Source organism: Schistocerca cancellata, chromosome 1 (genome assembly GCF_023864275.1).
Source record: "Schistocerca cancellata isolate TAMUIC-IGC-003103 chromosome 1, iqSchCanc2.1, whole genome shotgun sequence".
NCBI classification, from domain to species: Eukaryota; Metazoa; Arthropoda; class Insecta; order Orthoptera; family Acrididae; genus Schistocerca; species Schistocerca cancellata.
Window position 1 is genome coordinate 842497804 of NC_064626.1, and position 15798 is coordinate 842513601.

The 15798-nt window shown below is 37.2% G+C and overlaps 1 protein-coding gene across 6 annotated transcripts in view; it reads left to right on the forward strand.

Moving 5' to 3' along the window:
* The window catches only part of LOC126188877 (CAP-Gly domain-containing linker protein 1), a 550749-nt gene that overhangs the window by 410019 nt on the left and 124932 nt on the right, over positions 1-15798 (forward strand). For 3 of the 6 annotated variants that reach the window (XM_049930545.1, XM_049930553.1, XM_049930569.1), the window contains 4 exons: positions 2131-2199; positions 5733-5810; positions 7509-7661; positions 8375-8632. In XM_049930545.1, coding sequence (XP_049786502.1) covers positions 2131-2199; positions 5733-5810; positions 7509-7661; positions 8375-8632 — 558 coding nt within the window. The remainder of the gene's footprint in view (positions 1-2130; positions 2200-5732; positions 5811-7508; positions 7662-8374; positions 8633-15798) is intronic. The other 3 variants (XM_049930563.1, XM_049930584.1, XM_049930578.1) reach the window with 2 other exon arrangements.

Consider the following 15798-nt stretch of genomic DNA (forward strand, 5'->3'; position numbering starts at 1 on the left):
TCAGCCCAAGGTTCCCTCCAGAAGGTGTTGATGTAGTGCTTGTTAAATGCTCTTCACTAGCTAATGTCAGTGCAGTGGCGCTCTGACATGTTGTCTGTGAGATACATGTATGGCTGCCATCTTATTCTCCTCTATTTGACTTGCAGCAGGAATATAATTAAATATGTAAATAATAACTGCACAAATTTTAAAAAAAGGACTGTCTTTTTTAATCCATGCATAGCCACTGTGAAGAACAATGATAACCGAATTCTTACCACAAATCTACAGCTCTACCAGTTGCTACAAATTAGTGGCTACATAAAGAACATCACCGAAATGGATGATCTGCAATTAACAAAGTGCAACTTTTTTCTGTCATAATGTTACACATCTTCAAAAGCCACAATGAGGCTGTGCTTGGATATGAAATAGTGTTTGAAGTAATGTCTCCACCACTAAATAACAGGTTTCTGTGAAAAACTTGTGTCAAATTGAATGATAATTCTCATCACCAAATTACTTAGTATCTTATGAATATAATGTCAGTGAGTCACAGTTGGAACCTGTAAACTCACACAATTACGTGGGTGTAACACTTAGTAGGGACATGAAATGGAACAAGCACATAGGCTCATTTGTGGGTAGAGCAGATAGCAGAGTTTGGTTTATTGCTAGGATACTAGGAAAATGCACTCAGTTTACAAAGGAGATTGCTCCCAAACCATTTTTGTAATTCTTCCTAGAATATTACTCAAGTGTGTGGGACTCTTACGAAATGGAACTAGCAAGAGATTTTGAATGTATACGGAGAAGGGCAGTGTGAATGGTCACATGTTTGTTTGATCTTCAGGAGAGTGTCATAGAGATGATGGAAGAACTGAACTGGCAGACTCTTGAAGACAGACAGCAACTATCGCAAGAAACTCTGCTAACAAAGTTCCAAGAACCAGATTTAAATGATGATTCTGGGAATATACGACAAACCCCTACATATTGCCTCTGTAGGGTTTGTGAGAAAAAGACATGAACCTCAATCTTCAAATGCCATAAGTAATGCTCTTAACATGTGAGCTATGCAAGCATACCTCATGGTGTGACACAAACCCACTCTGACAATAGCTCTCTTATGGAGTGTATCCTGTAGATATTACTGCACCAATACTGCTAGAGAAAAAGGTGTGGTGGAGAATAATTTAACCACAGACTAGGGCTTTAAAGTGAAACTATTGTTCTCAAATCAAATGAAACCACTAATATAATAAATTATTTGCCTGTTGGGTGATTTCAGTATTTTGAAATATTGCCCACATGTAGAATTACAAAGGTGTTAATTACCCTTTCCATTTTTATTAGTTACCTGTTCAGACAAAACATTGATGTTTTGCAAAAATCAAACAATGAGAAATCCAGGATGGAATGTAACAATATTGTGAGAAGTAAAGTTGCCACTCACCATATAGCGGAGTTACACACACACACGTTATCAAAAATAGACATTTTGAGAACCATGTCTATACTATGACTATAAGGTCAATTATTAGAAACAGCAACACAGTCACAATACTTGTGACTGATTGCTGTTGCAAATTATAAACACCATAAATATAGCTTTTTAGTGAAAATAATGAAACGTTTCCTGATAGTTGTCTGACTATTAAATTTCTTTATAGAGAGCTAGTGTAAGCAAATGTTTTATTTTCTTCTTTTGAAGACATTAAAAATTTCTCAAGGGTGCCAACATGTTTTAAAATGCCAGAAATGATTTAGAGAGAAAAAAATTAACATGATTTCAACTAATTTTACAGACTTTAGGTAAGATGTGGAATCCTATAACACAGCAAATATTCCTTCCAGACAACTGCTCCATAGCATAATTGAAGTACAAGTTGTTATTCTTTTGAGATTAGTTACATTATGAAAACAACTGTTGAAAATTTTTGCAGCTCTCATGTTGAAAGCTGTAGCTTGAAAGTCACAAACTGAGGCTTTTAATCCTCGTTATTTCTAATGTTTTGTGTGTAAAGTGTTACAGTGTTCCTTATTTACTTTAACCAATTTTGAATGCTGAGTGCTTTTTGAAAATAAGTTTTTTGTGTGAGATTCCCTGTTACTTGCTTGGAATGTTGCATGGCTATTGCTTGTCTCCAGATGGCAGTTCGGACCCTTCTGTGCAGCCAAGAAAAGTCAGTGATGACGTACCAAGGAAGAGACTGACTGGTATGTATGTCTACATAGGTCAATATTTTCCCATCATTTCTTTCTCTCCACACTATGTATCTACATTTTACATCTAAAAAAAAAAAAAAAAGACTATTCACACATGAAAAATATCCGTGCAAAGCCAGACCTCTGTGCATTACATAAGTTGCAAATAGTTAATGACTGTACTTGGCAAATCTTTGGAGAAGATGATAAAAGGAAATGACCACAATAGTCATTAGAGGTAGAGCACAAGTTCAGATTCTGCAATGCTGGGGATTTAAATTAACCGTGTATGTATCAAAGGAGCCGTCCTAGTGCTTTGGACAAACCGCAGAACACTTGAAGCAGAATAAGAGTCCAATATCTTATCCACTTAATGCCTGATAATGATGGATCTGAAATGCCTAGTATTAAAAGTTAAGACTGGCATGCTGTCCATTAAAAAGGCATTTAATAATATTTACTTATAAAATATTTGTGATTTGGAAGTAGCCAATATAGGTACCAGAGATGATTCATATTGGTATATGGAAATTCCTTCTCCACTTATGTCCTGTAATTTTTGCCCATTTGAAAAGTTATGTACAAGCCACTGTGGGGTCTATAATAATTGCACTGCCTGACAAAAAAGTGAAGCATCCAGAAGGAGAGGAGTAAATGGAGAAGCTTCATGGGTTGAGAGGATATGTGATATTATTTCAGTGATAACAATATCAAATGAGATTTACAAAGAATTTGACAGTATGGGCCCATTTATCTGTATGATGTTGCACACTGTCTGGTCTGGATGCTTGCACTGTTGGGAAATGTGCCATAAAGCCCCTATATCCTCTTCTGAGGCAAGCTGGTTCACAACTGCTGCAACTGTTTCTCGATACCCTTGATATGGACTCTGCGAGAGGGTTGATGTCTGAGCAGGTCCGTACATGTTGTATTGGAGACAGATCAGGGGACCTTGCAGGGCATTAAGGTAACTCAGCAGCACACAGACAGTTCATAGAGACATGTGGCATATGCGAACAAGCATTATCCTGTTGAAAAATGACACCACAATACTAGCACATGAGAGGTAACATGTGAGGATGCAGTTTGCCCATGACATACAGTTGTGCTGTCAGAGTTCCCTCAATTGCTGCCACCTGGAAACTGAAGTCACACTTGATGGCTCCCCGGACCTTGGTGTCAAGAGTAACACAGTTGTGTCTCCAAAACATTGAAACAACAGGACTTCAACTCAGGTTCCCATGTAATCAGTATTATTATATTATAAAAGTAGGTCCTTTTCAAACTCTGTGAGGTGCTGTTAACACTATCTCAAGAGTAAATGACTTTCCTGTGACCTTCACAGTGATCACTCAACGTCTGATGCTGTCACACCCCTTTCAAGTCTGGTACCAGCACTAAACACGAACAACACTAATGCACTCTTGTTGCCATTGTACCTGTCACTCTAATCACTTAGATATTCAACAATGTTGTGTATGTATACAAAATTACATTGATATCTGACCATGTGCTACACAGTTTTTGTCCTGCAGTACATTTGCATACAACTTGTGCATTAGTACTTCACTCTCTGAATTGCAACTTTTATGAATAGACTTTTATGTTTTGAATATTACATTAGTGTTATAACACTTCTGGCAAACGTAAGTAGCATGCAATTTCACGAGTAAGGGTTTGAAGCAATTTGTATAGGAAATATGACTTTAGCTTTGAGAGCTTCACCAGTATGAGCCATAGAATGCAGTGCCAGCATGTGTGTGCCTGTTGTGTGTGTCAAAAGTGAGACTGTAATAAGTGGTTGGCAACGGACATGGAAACACAGAGTAAGGAGATATTAAGGACTGTGTACTTTCTTGTAAGTGTATGGGCTTTTTGGTAATGTTGTTGCTTGCACTTTATTTTCTGCAATATTGTGATTTATTTCACAGTTTTAGTGCCATGAATGTCTTGCTGTTGCTTGTGATCTAAGTGCTAGTATGCGTGTAGTGCAGTATCTTATAAATTAGGTGTAATGGTACTTGCAAGTGTGATTTCTTTCCATATTCCCTGTGCTATTTGTGAAAAGAAATGATATCCACACACCAGCTACTGTGAACTCGTTTATCCATGCATCCATTTGTCCATGAGGCATTGTGATTTTGACTTGTTCTGCTCTCTGCACATGTTCTTAGTTAACAAAACCTCATATCCCCTAAAATTCTGTCTACTTGGGACGTTACAGATTCCCCCCCCCCCCCCCTCCACCCCCCCCCCCCCCCCCCCCACCCCCCTTGTTTAGGTTTTTTTCCATTCTCATTTATATAATGTAGAATTTTAAAATTTCTGTGGTGCAACATTTAGTAACATCTCAGCATCTCTGTGTCTTTCAGTTACTGAAACGTTGAGATAATACATACTGTGTATGCTTTGCTTGGCACTTTGGTTCTGATATTCAAAAGTTTTGAACTTTTGTACTCCCAGTCACCATCAACAAATTTCTTAATGGGACAGAGGAAATGGCTTTCATAATATTTATTTCATTTTGTTATCACTTCATTTTGTCATCAGCTGATGCAATTTTCTGATATTGTGCTATTCTTTTGCACACAAGGATATTTCAGTTTTCAGCAAAGTTGCACGTCTTATTTTCATATTCTAAAAGGAGTCCCGTATTTTAGTTGAGAAGTATGTGCCTGATAATCCTTAATACTTTATTACATTTCACTTTAATTCTCTCTGTACATGGTATGACCTATATTTGGGTTACTGCTTACAGTATGTTATTCTCACCTGTGATCTTGGGGGTTACAAATGGATGGGAGTACTAAGTGTGAAGTGTGACACTGAAAAGAGTTCAGTGGGTCTGTCCTCTGTTCATCTCTGTACCCATTCCTTTATCATTCATATAATTTCTAATTGCTTTACCTTTTCTCACTTTATGCTTTGTTTAATCATGTTTACACTGATTCTAGATCAACACATCTCACTGAATATAATAGCTAAGGATGAAATTGAAAATAGTGCTTGCAACTACATCTGTAAGTTGTTATTGGTTCTACCTTCTTCCAGTTCATGCCTATACTTTCATAGTTTATTGTTTAATAATATATGTGTGAAATGATAAGCAAACATTATTCTTTGAAGTTGTTTCCAGTAGACTGTTCTACATACGTTGTGGATTGCATGCGTTCTCATTTATTATTATTGAATATCTATAATCTCAAAGCAGTGAATGCTACATTATTTGAAGAGAAACACCCAAAAGAGTTCAGTTGTAAATGAGAACTGAATGAAATACTATAATGTGGGATTAAATGTTATTCCAGAAGTTGCATGTGATACTTCACAAAGAGCAGTGTGCTCAAGTATCATTTTTCTTCTGCTATTTATTTGTTACAGTGTTTTGGCCTGTGTGTAAGCAAATATATTTCACTTAGTAAAAGCTTTTGATCATTGTATTATCTATGTTGGGACTCAGCATGCCTCTGCTTTTATCTGGTTACCTTCTGGGCTGTGTTTCTGCTTGTGCTTTGTTATCAGTTGTGTTGCATGTTACTTGCTAGACGCACCAGTCTCTTCCTCTGCGGAGTGTCATATTGATGTGCGCAGGCTCAGTGAAGCAGGCATCAGACGTTCATCAGGTATGTATTTTTGTAATGTGTGCTTTTATCATTAATTACTAGTGGGGTCAAGTACTGACTCATAAAATAGTTCTTACATGTCATGTAATACAAATAATACAGAAGTTGACGGTCATATAATTTATACCAGTGACACAGCTGCAAATCAGATAATAATTAGTCTCTCTTAATAATAAAGAATTTTAAATTTGCTGCCTAGGTACAAGGAAATAATATAGAGAAAATATTCAGTAGTTTTACTTTTTCCTTGTTATGAATGTCATGTGTGTCCCAGCATTTCCGTTTGATACCACTTCAGCAGCTTTCATGTCAAATTTTCTGCATATTTTCCTTCCACAGCTTCTCATTTGGTTTCAAGAAGCTAAATAAACCCTGTTTCAGATCTTATCACAGTAGTGAAATCTGAGGTGGTCCCTAAATAGTGGGATATTGCTTTCTCGTTTCCTACATTTAGAAGTGTTACAAAAATATCCAAGTGAAATGTTTCCATGCATGAAAATAAACTGTATTACATAATGTTTTGCTCAGAAACATAAAAGTCATCCTAGTCTCTTTGCTTAGTTAAATCTGAGTCTGAAACATACAACACTGAATTAATGTTACAGTGTTGTACAGCTACAGCCCAGATGTTACTTTTATGCAGTCAAATCAACCAACCGAACAAAAAGCACATTTTTTCAATGCTCATTGGAGGCATTTGGCTAGTAACTATTTTCACCAAGACATCCATAGTGTAAAACTCACATAATTTTCTGATAGAAAAACCAGTCTTGGTTGTTCCTGTGGTATCCAGTAAACAAGGTAAAATGAAGTTTACGTGTAGTTATTGGAAAATAATCTTGGAGTGAAGTGTGTGTTTAGAATTTTTAAAATATTGTCTTGCAGCATTTGTGGAATTTACCAAGATTTAAAATAATTGCAAAGAACATTGTGGTTTAATACAGGATATAATCACAAATACAGACTGTTTTCAGAAGTTGCTACTTTAGAATATAATAATGATACCACTATTCACTTACTGGTATGACTATGACTTGCCTAGAAGAAAAAGTGACCTCTAATCTATGATTATCACATTGCCATAAATTTGAACTGCAGATTTGTGTATTTATTTGAAATTCAATTAACAGAAGAAAGTTAGGGTTTAAATCTGATGACGGGAAAGATATAACTCCTTACTTCTATTTGTTGGTTGTTGAACGCTGTTTGACAGATGTCATGTGCTTTAGGCTCTTTAGAAGTAATAACTGGATTTCAGTCCACATTTATAGTAATATTGAATGTCAGATTTTACATGCTTTAAGGTTTTTAAGAAGTAATTACTGGATTTTATAAAACGTTTCTATCACAATGTGTTTTTTCCTCTTTTCCCCCCTTTTTGTGATCTGTATTATATATCATATTCATATTAGTGATGGTAGTAGGTATAAAAATTTAGGTTTTAGGAAAATACAATATGAGTATATTAGTAATGTACTAATAATATAAAGACCAATGTCAGTCTGTGTCTTAAATCTTTATTGATCTGTCAGGTTTCTTGAAGTGTGTGCTTGAAAGACATTCTGTAACTCTTCTGACAGACCTTGTACAATGGCCATAAAATTTCAGTTGAACAGTGAATTTGATCTTTAATATTTATTTATATGAGAAGTGAGTTTTTAAAAATGTAATTTTTCATTTCCTTGCATTGAATTAAAGATGCTAGCATCGTACTGACTGAAGACACTGACAGTTTCATTATTGGTGATCGGATATGGGTTGGTGGAACAAAACCTGGACAGATTGCATATATCGGTGAAACACAGTTTGCTCCTGGAGAATGGGCAGGAATTGTTCTTGATGAACCAGTTGGTAAGTTATAAAATTTTTAACACTATCTCACTTGTATATTTATTCTGCACCAATTAATGTAAAGAATGGAACACAGTAATACCTTTGAAGAGCTTTTTTAAATTAATTAATTATTTATTTTAAATGTGAACCTTTTATAATGTTCTTTAAGCTACATTAGTAACTGATACATCACAGAGTTTTTGTTTAGAGCTTTGATGGCATTTCACCAGACTGCATATATCCTCACATTCTGAGAACTGAGTTCTGTATTGATTCTGTGCACTGGAAACTTCTTCACACATAATTTCCTTTAAAACAATATTTTATATACATAAATGACATCCTTCACTTTTATGACTTTGACTGGTATGTTTAACTTTATAAACGAATTTGAAATAAAGTGACAATGTGGAGCAATATTTTAGTTTTCCAAAGTTGAAGAGGAGACAATGCCACATGTGAATTATGACTGAATTGCCAATGTATCATTTTGAGCAACTTTTTCTTCTTCTAATTGAACTACTTAATATCCATAATTAATAATTACTGACAATGTATGCTTTTTACATTCATTGTCATTGTTATCAGCATGTCAGTTCCATAATATAAAATTTCATGTAGAAATTGTTACAAAAGGGAAAGCAAATGAGATTTGTCATATGGTAAACTGCAAATTTTGTGTCTTATTACAGAACTTAATTACAGACACATTTTATATGCACTATGCACAGGAAAGAATGATGGTTCTGTAGCTGGTGTCCGTTACTTCCAATGTGAGAACAAACGAGGTGTGTTCTCACGGTTGACTCGACTGACCCGTGAACCCTTGCTGGAAGTAGATGAGGAGAGAGAGGATAAGACACCAGGAGTAACTAACGGAGGCTCATCACCTGCATTAACATCACCTCGGCGGTCTACTGCATCACTATCACCTACTTCCTCTGTCAAAGATCTTAACCTTCGAAAACCACCACCAGTGCCGGCTACAGGTAGGCTTAATTCCATCAGAGTTCCAAATGTTTTTCTTGAATTTTTACTTTTATGAAAAGTTTAGCAAAACCTTTTCACAAAACTCTGATGTTCTTTTGTTATTTTTTTCTCTTCTCTTATTATATTCGAAGAGCAACCTTACAAAACAGTGATACTAAAACTTGCTTGTGAATTATAAGATGTACAACTTTGCTTGTGCCATTTTTTTCCCAACATTTGAGGCTTTAATGAAACAAATTAGTTGCACATGTATCATTCAAAGTATTTTCCATTACTGGCCTCTACTTTCTCCCATCTTTTGGGCAGTATACGAATCTCATGTCGAAAAAATTGTTCATCTTTTGAAGCAATGCACAAATCGATACAATTTGTGACTTCTTCATGAGATCAGAAGTGTTGGTCAGCCAGGCCATGTGCCATTGATCTAAACAGGTGAAAGTCAGAGGGACCAATGTCTGGAGAATACATCCAGTTGGGTAAGACTTCCCATTTTAATGATTCCAAATAATTTTTACCTGTTTTTCAATTTGGGGTTGAGCGTTGTCGTGCTGCAAAATCACTTTATCATGCCTCCCGCTGTATTGCGGCTGTTTGTCTTTTAATGCTCTGCTCAAATGCATTAATTGCATTTGATAACGAGCACCTCAGATTGTTTCACTTGGTTTTAAGACCTCAAATGCAGAGAATGATCTTGGAGCCATGAATATTCAGTTTAGCCATCAACATGGAAGCATGGCCGGGATACCCCCATGATTTTTTGCATTTAGAGTTATCGTAATGTACCCATTTTTCGTCCACTGTCACAAGGCGATGCAGAAATCTGTTCTGTTTTTGCCTCTGAAGCAATTGTTCACAAACACATAAACACTGTCCAATGTCTCTTGGTTTCAGCTCACATGGGACCCAAGTTCCTTCTTTCTGAATCATGCCCATAGCCTTGAGACATTTTGAAATGGCTTGCTGTGTCACTCCCACTAATCGTGCCAATTCTTCTTGTGTTTGACACGAATCTTCGCTCAACAATGTCTCCAATTCTGCATCTTCGAAAACATTCTCTCTTCCACCGCTATGCTGGTCTGCAACGTTAAAATCACCGTTCTTGAAGCCTTGAAACCACTCACGATACACTCTTTCACTAACAGCGTCATTACCACACATACTTGAGAGCATTCGATGAGACTCAGCTGCTGTTTTCTTCATATTGAAACAAAACAGTAACACCTCCCACAAATGACATTTTCAATCAAGGACAACTTTATGATGCAGACACAAATCGACTAATGTTTGAAGGCGGTTATGTTGACCCAGGTACAAGCTAACTGCCCAACGTCTACGATCTGTTTCTTTCGACCGCTACTTACTGTTGTCACCACCTATCAGCAAATGGCAGAAGCAAAGTTGTACATCCTTTACTTTATTTTTACAACAAATTGTAGGAAATTATGAGACACAGCAGATCAACTGCAAGAGGAAGCAGCTTAACTTTATCCTTTAGTGTGCTGTCATGCTAGATGTGTATTAGGTAAGTTTGAAACTTAAAAATATTAATATTATTAAAGGAAAAATTTAAGACATCAATTACTGATAATCTGAAAAAGATATTTTTTATATTCCAGGAAACATACTTAAATGTGACCAATGACATTATCTTGTACCATGTGGTTATAATTAAATGACGGTGTTACGAGTGCTGCAGTGTGGGCAGGATGCTGAAACATGGCAAATATGTTATTAATTGGTGTGCTTACAAAGTATACTGGAAAAAAATAATAGTTCCACTTTCTGCCACCTGATGAAACTACAACATTGTAAGCAGTCGGAATGTGAAATGTTCCCTGTTTTGATATCACTTGGTGATGCTTGTTGATTTCTTTTGTGAAGTGACTGTTGGTGTAAAAAGTTAAGAAGGTTGAAGTTTTCCATATGAAATTCAATGTCTGTTGAGAAGAAAGACCTTACACTGTTGGTAAAGTTGTTTTACAGAACAGCAGCAATTGTAGTGTGCATTGTGGGAATACCATTGACCAAACAGCTGCAAAGAGGCTCCATGTCAATAAATGGGCTAAAGAATTAATCAAGAAATTTGAAGAAACAGTTGTATTACGTGGAATGGATGGGAGAGGGAGATGGCACAGGAGGGAAAGGGAGGTGGCCCATTCCCATAGCAGTTGCTGATGAAGTTGCTGTAGCTATACCAAGCCGTGCAGCACCTGCCTCAAATTCTGCAGCCAGTCATGGGAATTCTCTATCCCCTGGTCAATAGTTCAAAAAATCTTGTGACACATTTTACTCTGGGATCCCCCTAAGATTAAGAATGAGCGCCAAATGAAACCCCAAGATAAGCTACATTGCTTCATTCTTTGGCATACATCGAAGTGAATGACATGTGGCTGGGGAATATTCTTTGGATGGATGAGGCACATTTTACTCTGCACGGTGCCTTGAATGTGCAGAACTGTCACATATTGGGTTCTGCTCCACCATATGTTGAGCAGGAACATCCACTGCACTCAGATTTATGTTACTGAGTGTTGTGGTTTCACAAGCTCCATCATTCTCAGTCCATTTTTCTTCAAGGAGATGACACCTGTTGGGCCTGTTAGGCGTACAGTGACATCTGCATGTTATAAGGGCCTCTTTGTGCAACACGTGATTCCAGCTTCACAAGAACACAACTGTGTCCACACTACTGTTTTAATGCAAGATGTGCTGACACCACATGTCACTTGTCAGGTGAAAGATTTGCATAAAGAAACCTCGGGTAATGATTGCATCATCTCTGGGCAATTAGAAGATGTGTGGCCTTCCAGATCCCCTGACCTAAATCCATGTGACTTCTGATATGGGAATATATGAACATGTGTATCTGGACTGTTACTAATCTGAAGGGTAGCATGCAATGACATATCGCTGTGGTTACACCAGATATGCTGTGAACAGCTGTCTACCATACTGTGTTATGGATGCACCATGCAGCTGAGTCTAGAGACCATTTTGAACACATGTTGTAACTTGTGACCATATGCTAATAAATATGCCAGAATCACCATTATCATGTTTTTTATCATTCCTCCCCTTTTCATGCACTCACATCACTTTCTCACAGCGTACATCATATTTTCACTTGTTGGCAGAAAGTGAAATTATTATTTTTTTCAGCATACCCGTGAGTGCGCCGACTAATGAACATACCTATGACATTTTAGCATCCTGAGATGTATACAGCCCACACTGCAGCACTTGGAGCACCATCAGTTTAATTATAACCAACCAGTATATTCTTAAAACAGAACCACCACCACCACTCTCATTATGTGTTTGTACCATTCTGCTGCTCTATACAGCTTAAGTTACCTTTTCTGTTGGTTTATCCAGTGCTTTTTTCTGCAAGATTCTGAGTTTAAAGATTTTGTTTTGTGAAATACAGTAGTATATTGGAAAACTTTCTCTGCTAATAATTTATTATCTGTACATAATTTTTGTTTACATTTATGATAGATGAAACAGTTACAGTAAGGCATAACTGGTTATCCAGACTAATATGATGATGATGATGGTGATAATGATGACTATAATAGAAAATTTAAATTCTTTGATCTTGTCACTCATTAGCAAACAATTAATTTTACTCAAGGCTGTTGTGCAAGCTCTTATGCTAACCAGTTGGAAAGAGAGACAGAATAGAATAGCACAGAGAGGCAATTATGACCAGAGTGAAGCAAAGTGAACAGCCCTTGGTCATATTTTTGGAAGTCAAGAAAGAGGCATGGTGTGTGACAATGCACAAGGAAATTATGAAATTATAACTGTTAGTGCTTAGCAGTTACAACCAGAAACAATATTACCTCTGCGTATAGTGTACTAACACTTTCTGTACATCATCTCTCAACAGTGTCAGTAGCTTTCATAAAAAAAAAAAAAAATAAAAAATAAAAAAGTAAAACAGTACTCACTTCAAATAGGAAATATTCATAGTTTTATTGCTTCTGTGCATGCAGTTATGTGCTTTGCAAACATTAGGCATGATTCTGATAAGAAATTCAGCAACTGCACATGTAGTATCGTACCTTCAGAACAACCACAGAATTATATAATATGTTAAATAATAGTACTGAGTGGTACTGAGGGAGTATTAAATAATATGCCACAGTCTCACTATGTTATTCTGTCCCTTTGGTAAAAAAAAAGGGTACTTAATTTTTCTGTCAGTTCTGCTAAATTATTCTGTGTCATTGTTGGTCTTAATTTCATTAGCAAAAGTCCTTGCAGCTGCATGCACCTTGCTCTGCACATCTACATCTACACCCATTCTCTGCAAACCACTGTGAGCTACACGACAGAGCGTACGACCCATTGTACCAGTTATTGGGGTTTCTTTCTGTTCCATTCACTTATAGAGGATGGGAAGAACAATTTGTATGAATGCGCCTGTGTGCGCTGTAATTATTCTAATCTTATCCTCATGATATCTATGTGAGCGTTACGCAGGGGGTTGTAGTGTATGCGTAGAGTCAGCATTTAAAGCCGGTTCTTGAAACTTTATAAGTAGACTTTCTCAAGATAGTTTATGCCTATCTTCAGGAGACTTCCAGTTCAGTTCCTTTGGTGTCTTTGTGACGCTGTCCCATGGGTTAAACAAACCTGTGACCATCCGTGTTGCTCTTCTCTGTATGCATTCAATATCCCCTGTTAGTCCTACCTGGTGTGGGTCCCACACATTTGAGCAGTATTCTAGAACCAGTTGCTTGAGTGATTTATAAGCACATTCATTTGTAGATTGACTGCACTTCCCCAGTAGTCTACCAATAAACCAAAGTATCCTTCCTACCTGCTTTATTCATGACTGAGCCTATGTAATCATTCCATTTCATATCCCTACAAAGTGTTACTCCCAGGTATCTGTATGAGTTGGTCGATTCCAACAGTGACTCATTGATATTATAGTCATAGGATACAACATTTTTTCATTCTGTGAAATGCAATGTTTTACATTTCTGAACATTTAAAGTAAGGTTTCCATATCTGCACCACTTTGAAACCTTATCGAAATCTGACTGAATATTTATGCAGATTCTTTCAGGTAGTACCTCATTATAGATAACTGTGTCATCTGCAAAAAGCCTGATTTTATTAATTTTGTCTACAGGGTCATTAATATACAACATGAACAGCAAGTGTTCCATCACACTCCCCTGGGGTATACCTGAAGTTACTTCTTCATGCGACCAAGTCTCTCCATCCAAGATAACATGCTGCATCCTCCCTACCAAAAGTCCCCAATCCAGTCACAAATTTCACTCTATACCCCATGTAATCATACTTTTGACAATAAGCATATGTGTGGACTGAGTCAACTGCTTTTCAGAAATCAAGAAATACAGCATCTACCTGATTGCCTTGACCAAAGCTTTCAGTACCTCATGTGAGAAAAGTGCAAATGTTTTCAAAATCCAAAATTGGCATTGAGGAGGTCATTCTGTTGATGATACTTCATCATGTTTGAGCTGAGAATATGTTCTAAGATTCTACAACAAATCAATGTCAAGGATATTGGACAGTAGTTTGGTGGATCACTTCTACTACCCTTATTGTAGATGGGTGTGATATGTGCCTTTCTCCAAGAACTGGGCATGGTTTTTTGTTCGAGGGATCTATGATAGGTGATAGTTAGAAGAAGGAATAACTCAGCTGCAAATTCAGAATAGAATCTGACATGATCATCACCACTTGATGATGATCTTCATCAGCAGTGTGAAGAATAGGTACATGAGCAATTGATTCAGATATAGCTACAGACCTTTTAGCTCAGTCAAGTGTAAGACCAGCAAGAACTGTGAAACCTCAAAATAAGGTATTATATAAGTTTATTTTAGTTACAAACAATCCATTACTGACAAACATACTGCTTATTGTGATATTATCTTGTTTGAAGCTTCCTTCTCATCAGATCACTGTAACTGGACTGATATTTTGGTTGCAGATATAATTTTGATTTTTCATACAGTGATTTATGAAAGCAGGTTCTCGCTTATGCAGCTGTGTGCTCAGCTGGACAAGCGTGACTCAAATGAAAACAAGAAATGTTTTAAAAATAATTATTTATTGTGCACACATTGCACAAAACTGTATCTCTCACTGTTCATCATAATCTCCCCCACACTCGATGCAAATCCACTAAATCTTACAAAAGTGATGGAATTCCCATAGAAAAGAAATCTGCACAACCGCTCAGGCACAGTCAGGTATATGCTTGTCATTAAAATGGAACTTCTTGACATTCAGTACTTCTTTGAGTGAATCAGATATATAAAAATCACTATGAGAAACTTCTTTTGAGTATGGTGACTTTCTAGTTATCACATCTGTTGCCCTGGCTGTGTGAGGATGTACATTGTCATGTTGCAACGGAACACAGAAGTCCGCATTGTGATTGCAGGCCAGAGATTAATTTTGGGATACTTGCATGTGATACATTATTGATGTAAGCCCTGACAGTGTGTAGCATTTCAAGAAGGTATACTATGTGATCAAAAGTATCTGGACACCTGGCTGAAAATGACTTACAAGTTTGTGGCACCCTCCATCGGTACTGCTGGAATTCAATATGGTGTTGGCCCATCCTTGGCCCAGCCTTGATGACAGCTCCCACTCTCGCAGGTGCTGGAAGGTTTCTTGGGGAATGGCAACCCATTCTTCATGGAGTGCTGCACTGAGGAGAGGTGTCGATGTTGATCGGTGAGGCCAGGGACGAAGTCGGCATTTCATAACATCCCAAAGATGTTCTATAGGATTCAGGTCAGGACTCTGTGCAGGCCAGTCCATTACAGGGATGTTATTGTTGTGTAACCACTCTGCCACAGGCCATGCATTATGAACAGGTGCTCGACTGTGTTTAAAGAGAGCAGTTGCCATCCTCGAATTGCTCTTCAACAGTGGGAAGCAAGAAAGTGTTTCAAACATCAATGTATGCCTGTGCTGTGATAGCGCCACACAAAACAACAAGGGGTACAAGCCCACTCCATGAAAAACATGACCACACCATAACACCACTACCTCCGAATTTTACTGTTGGCACTACACATGCTGGCAGATGACGTTCACTGGGCATTCGCCATACCCACACATCGGATCGCCATATTGTGTACTGTGATTTGTCACTCCACAA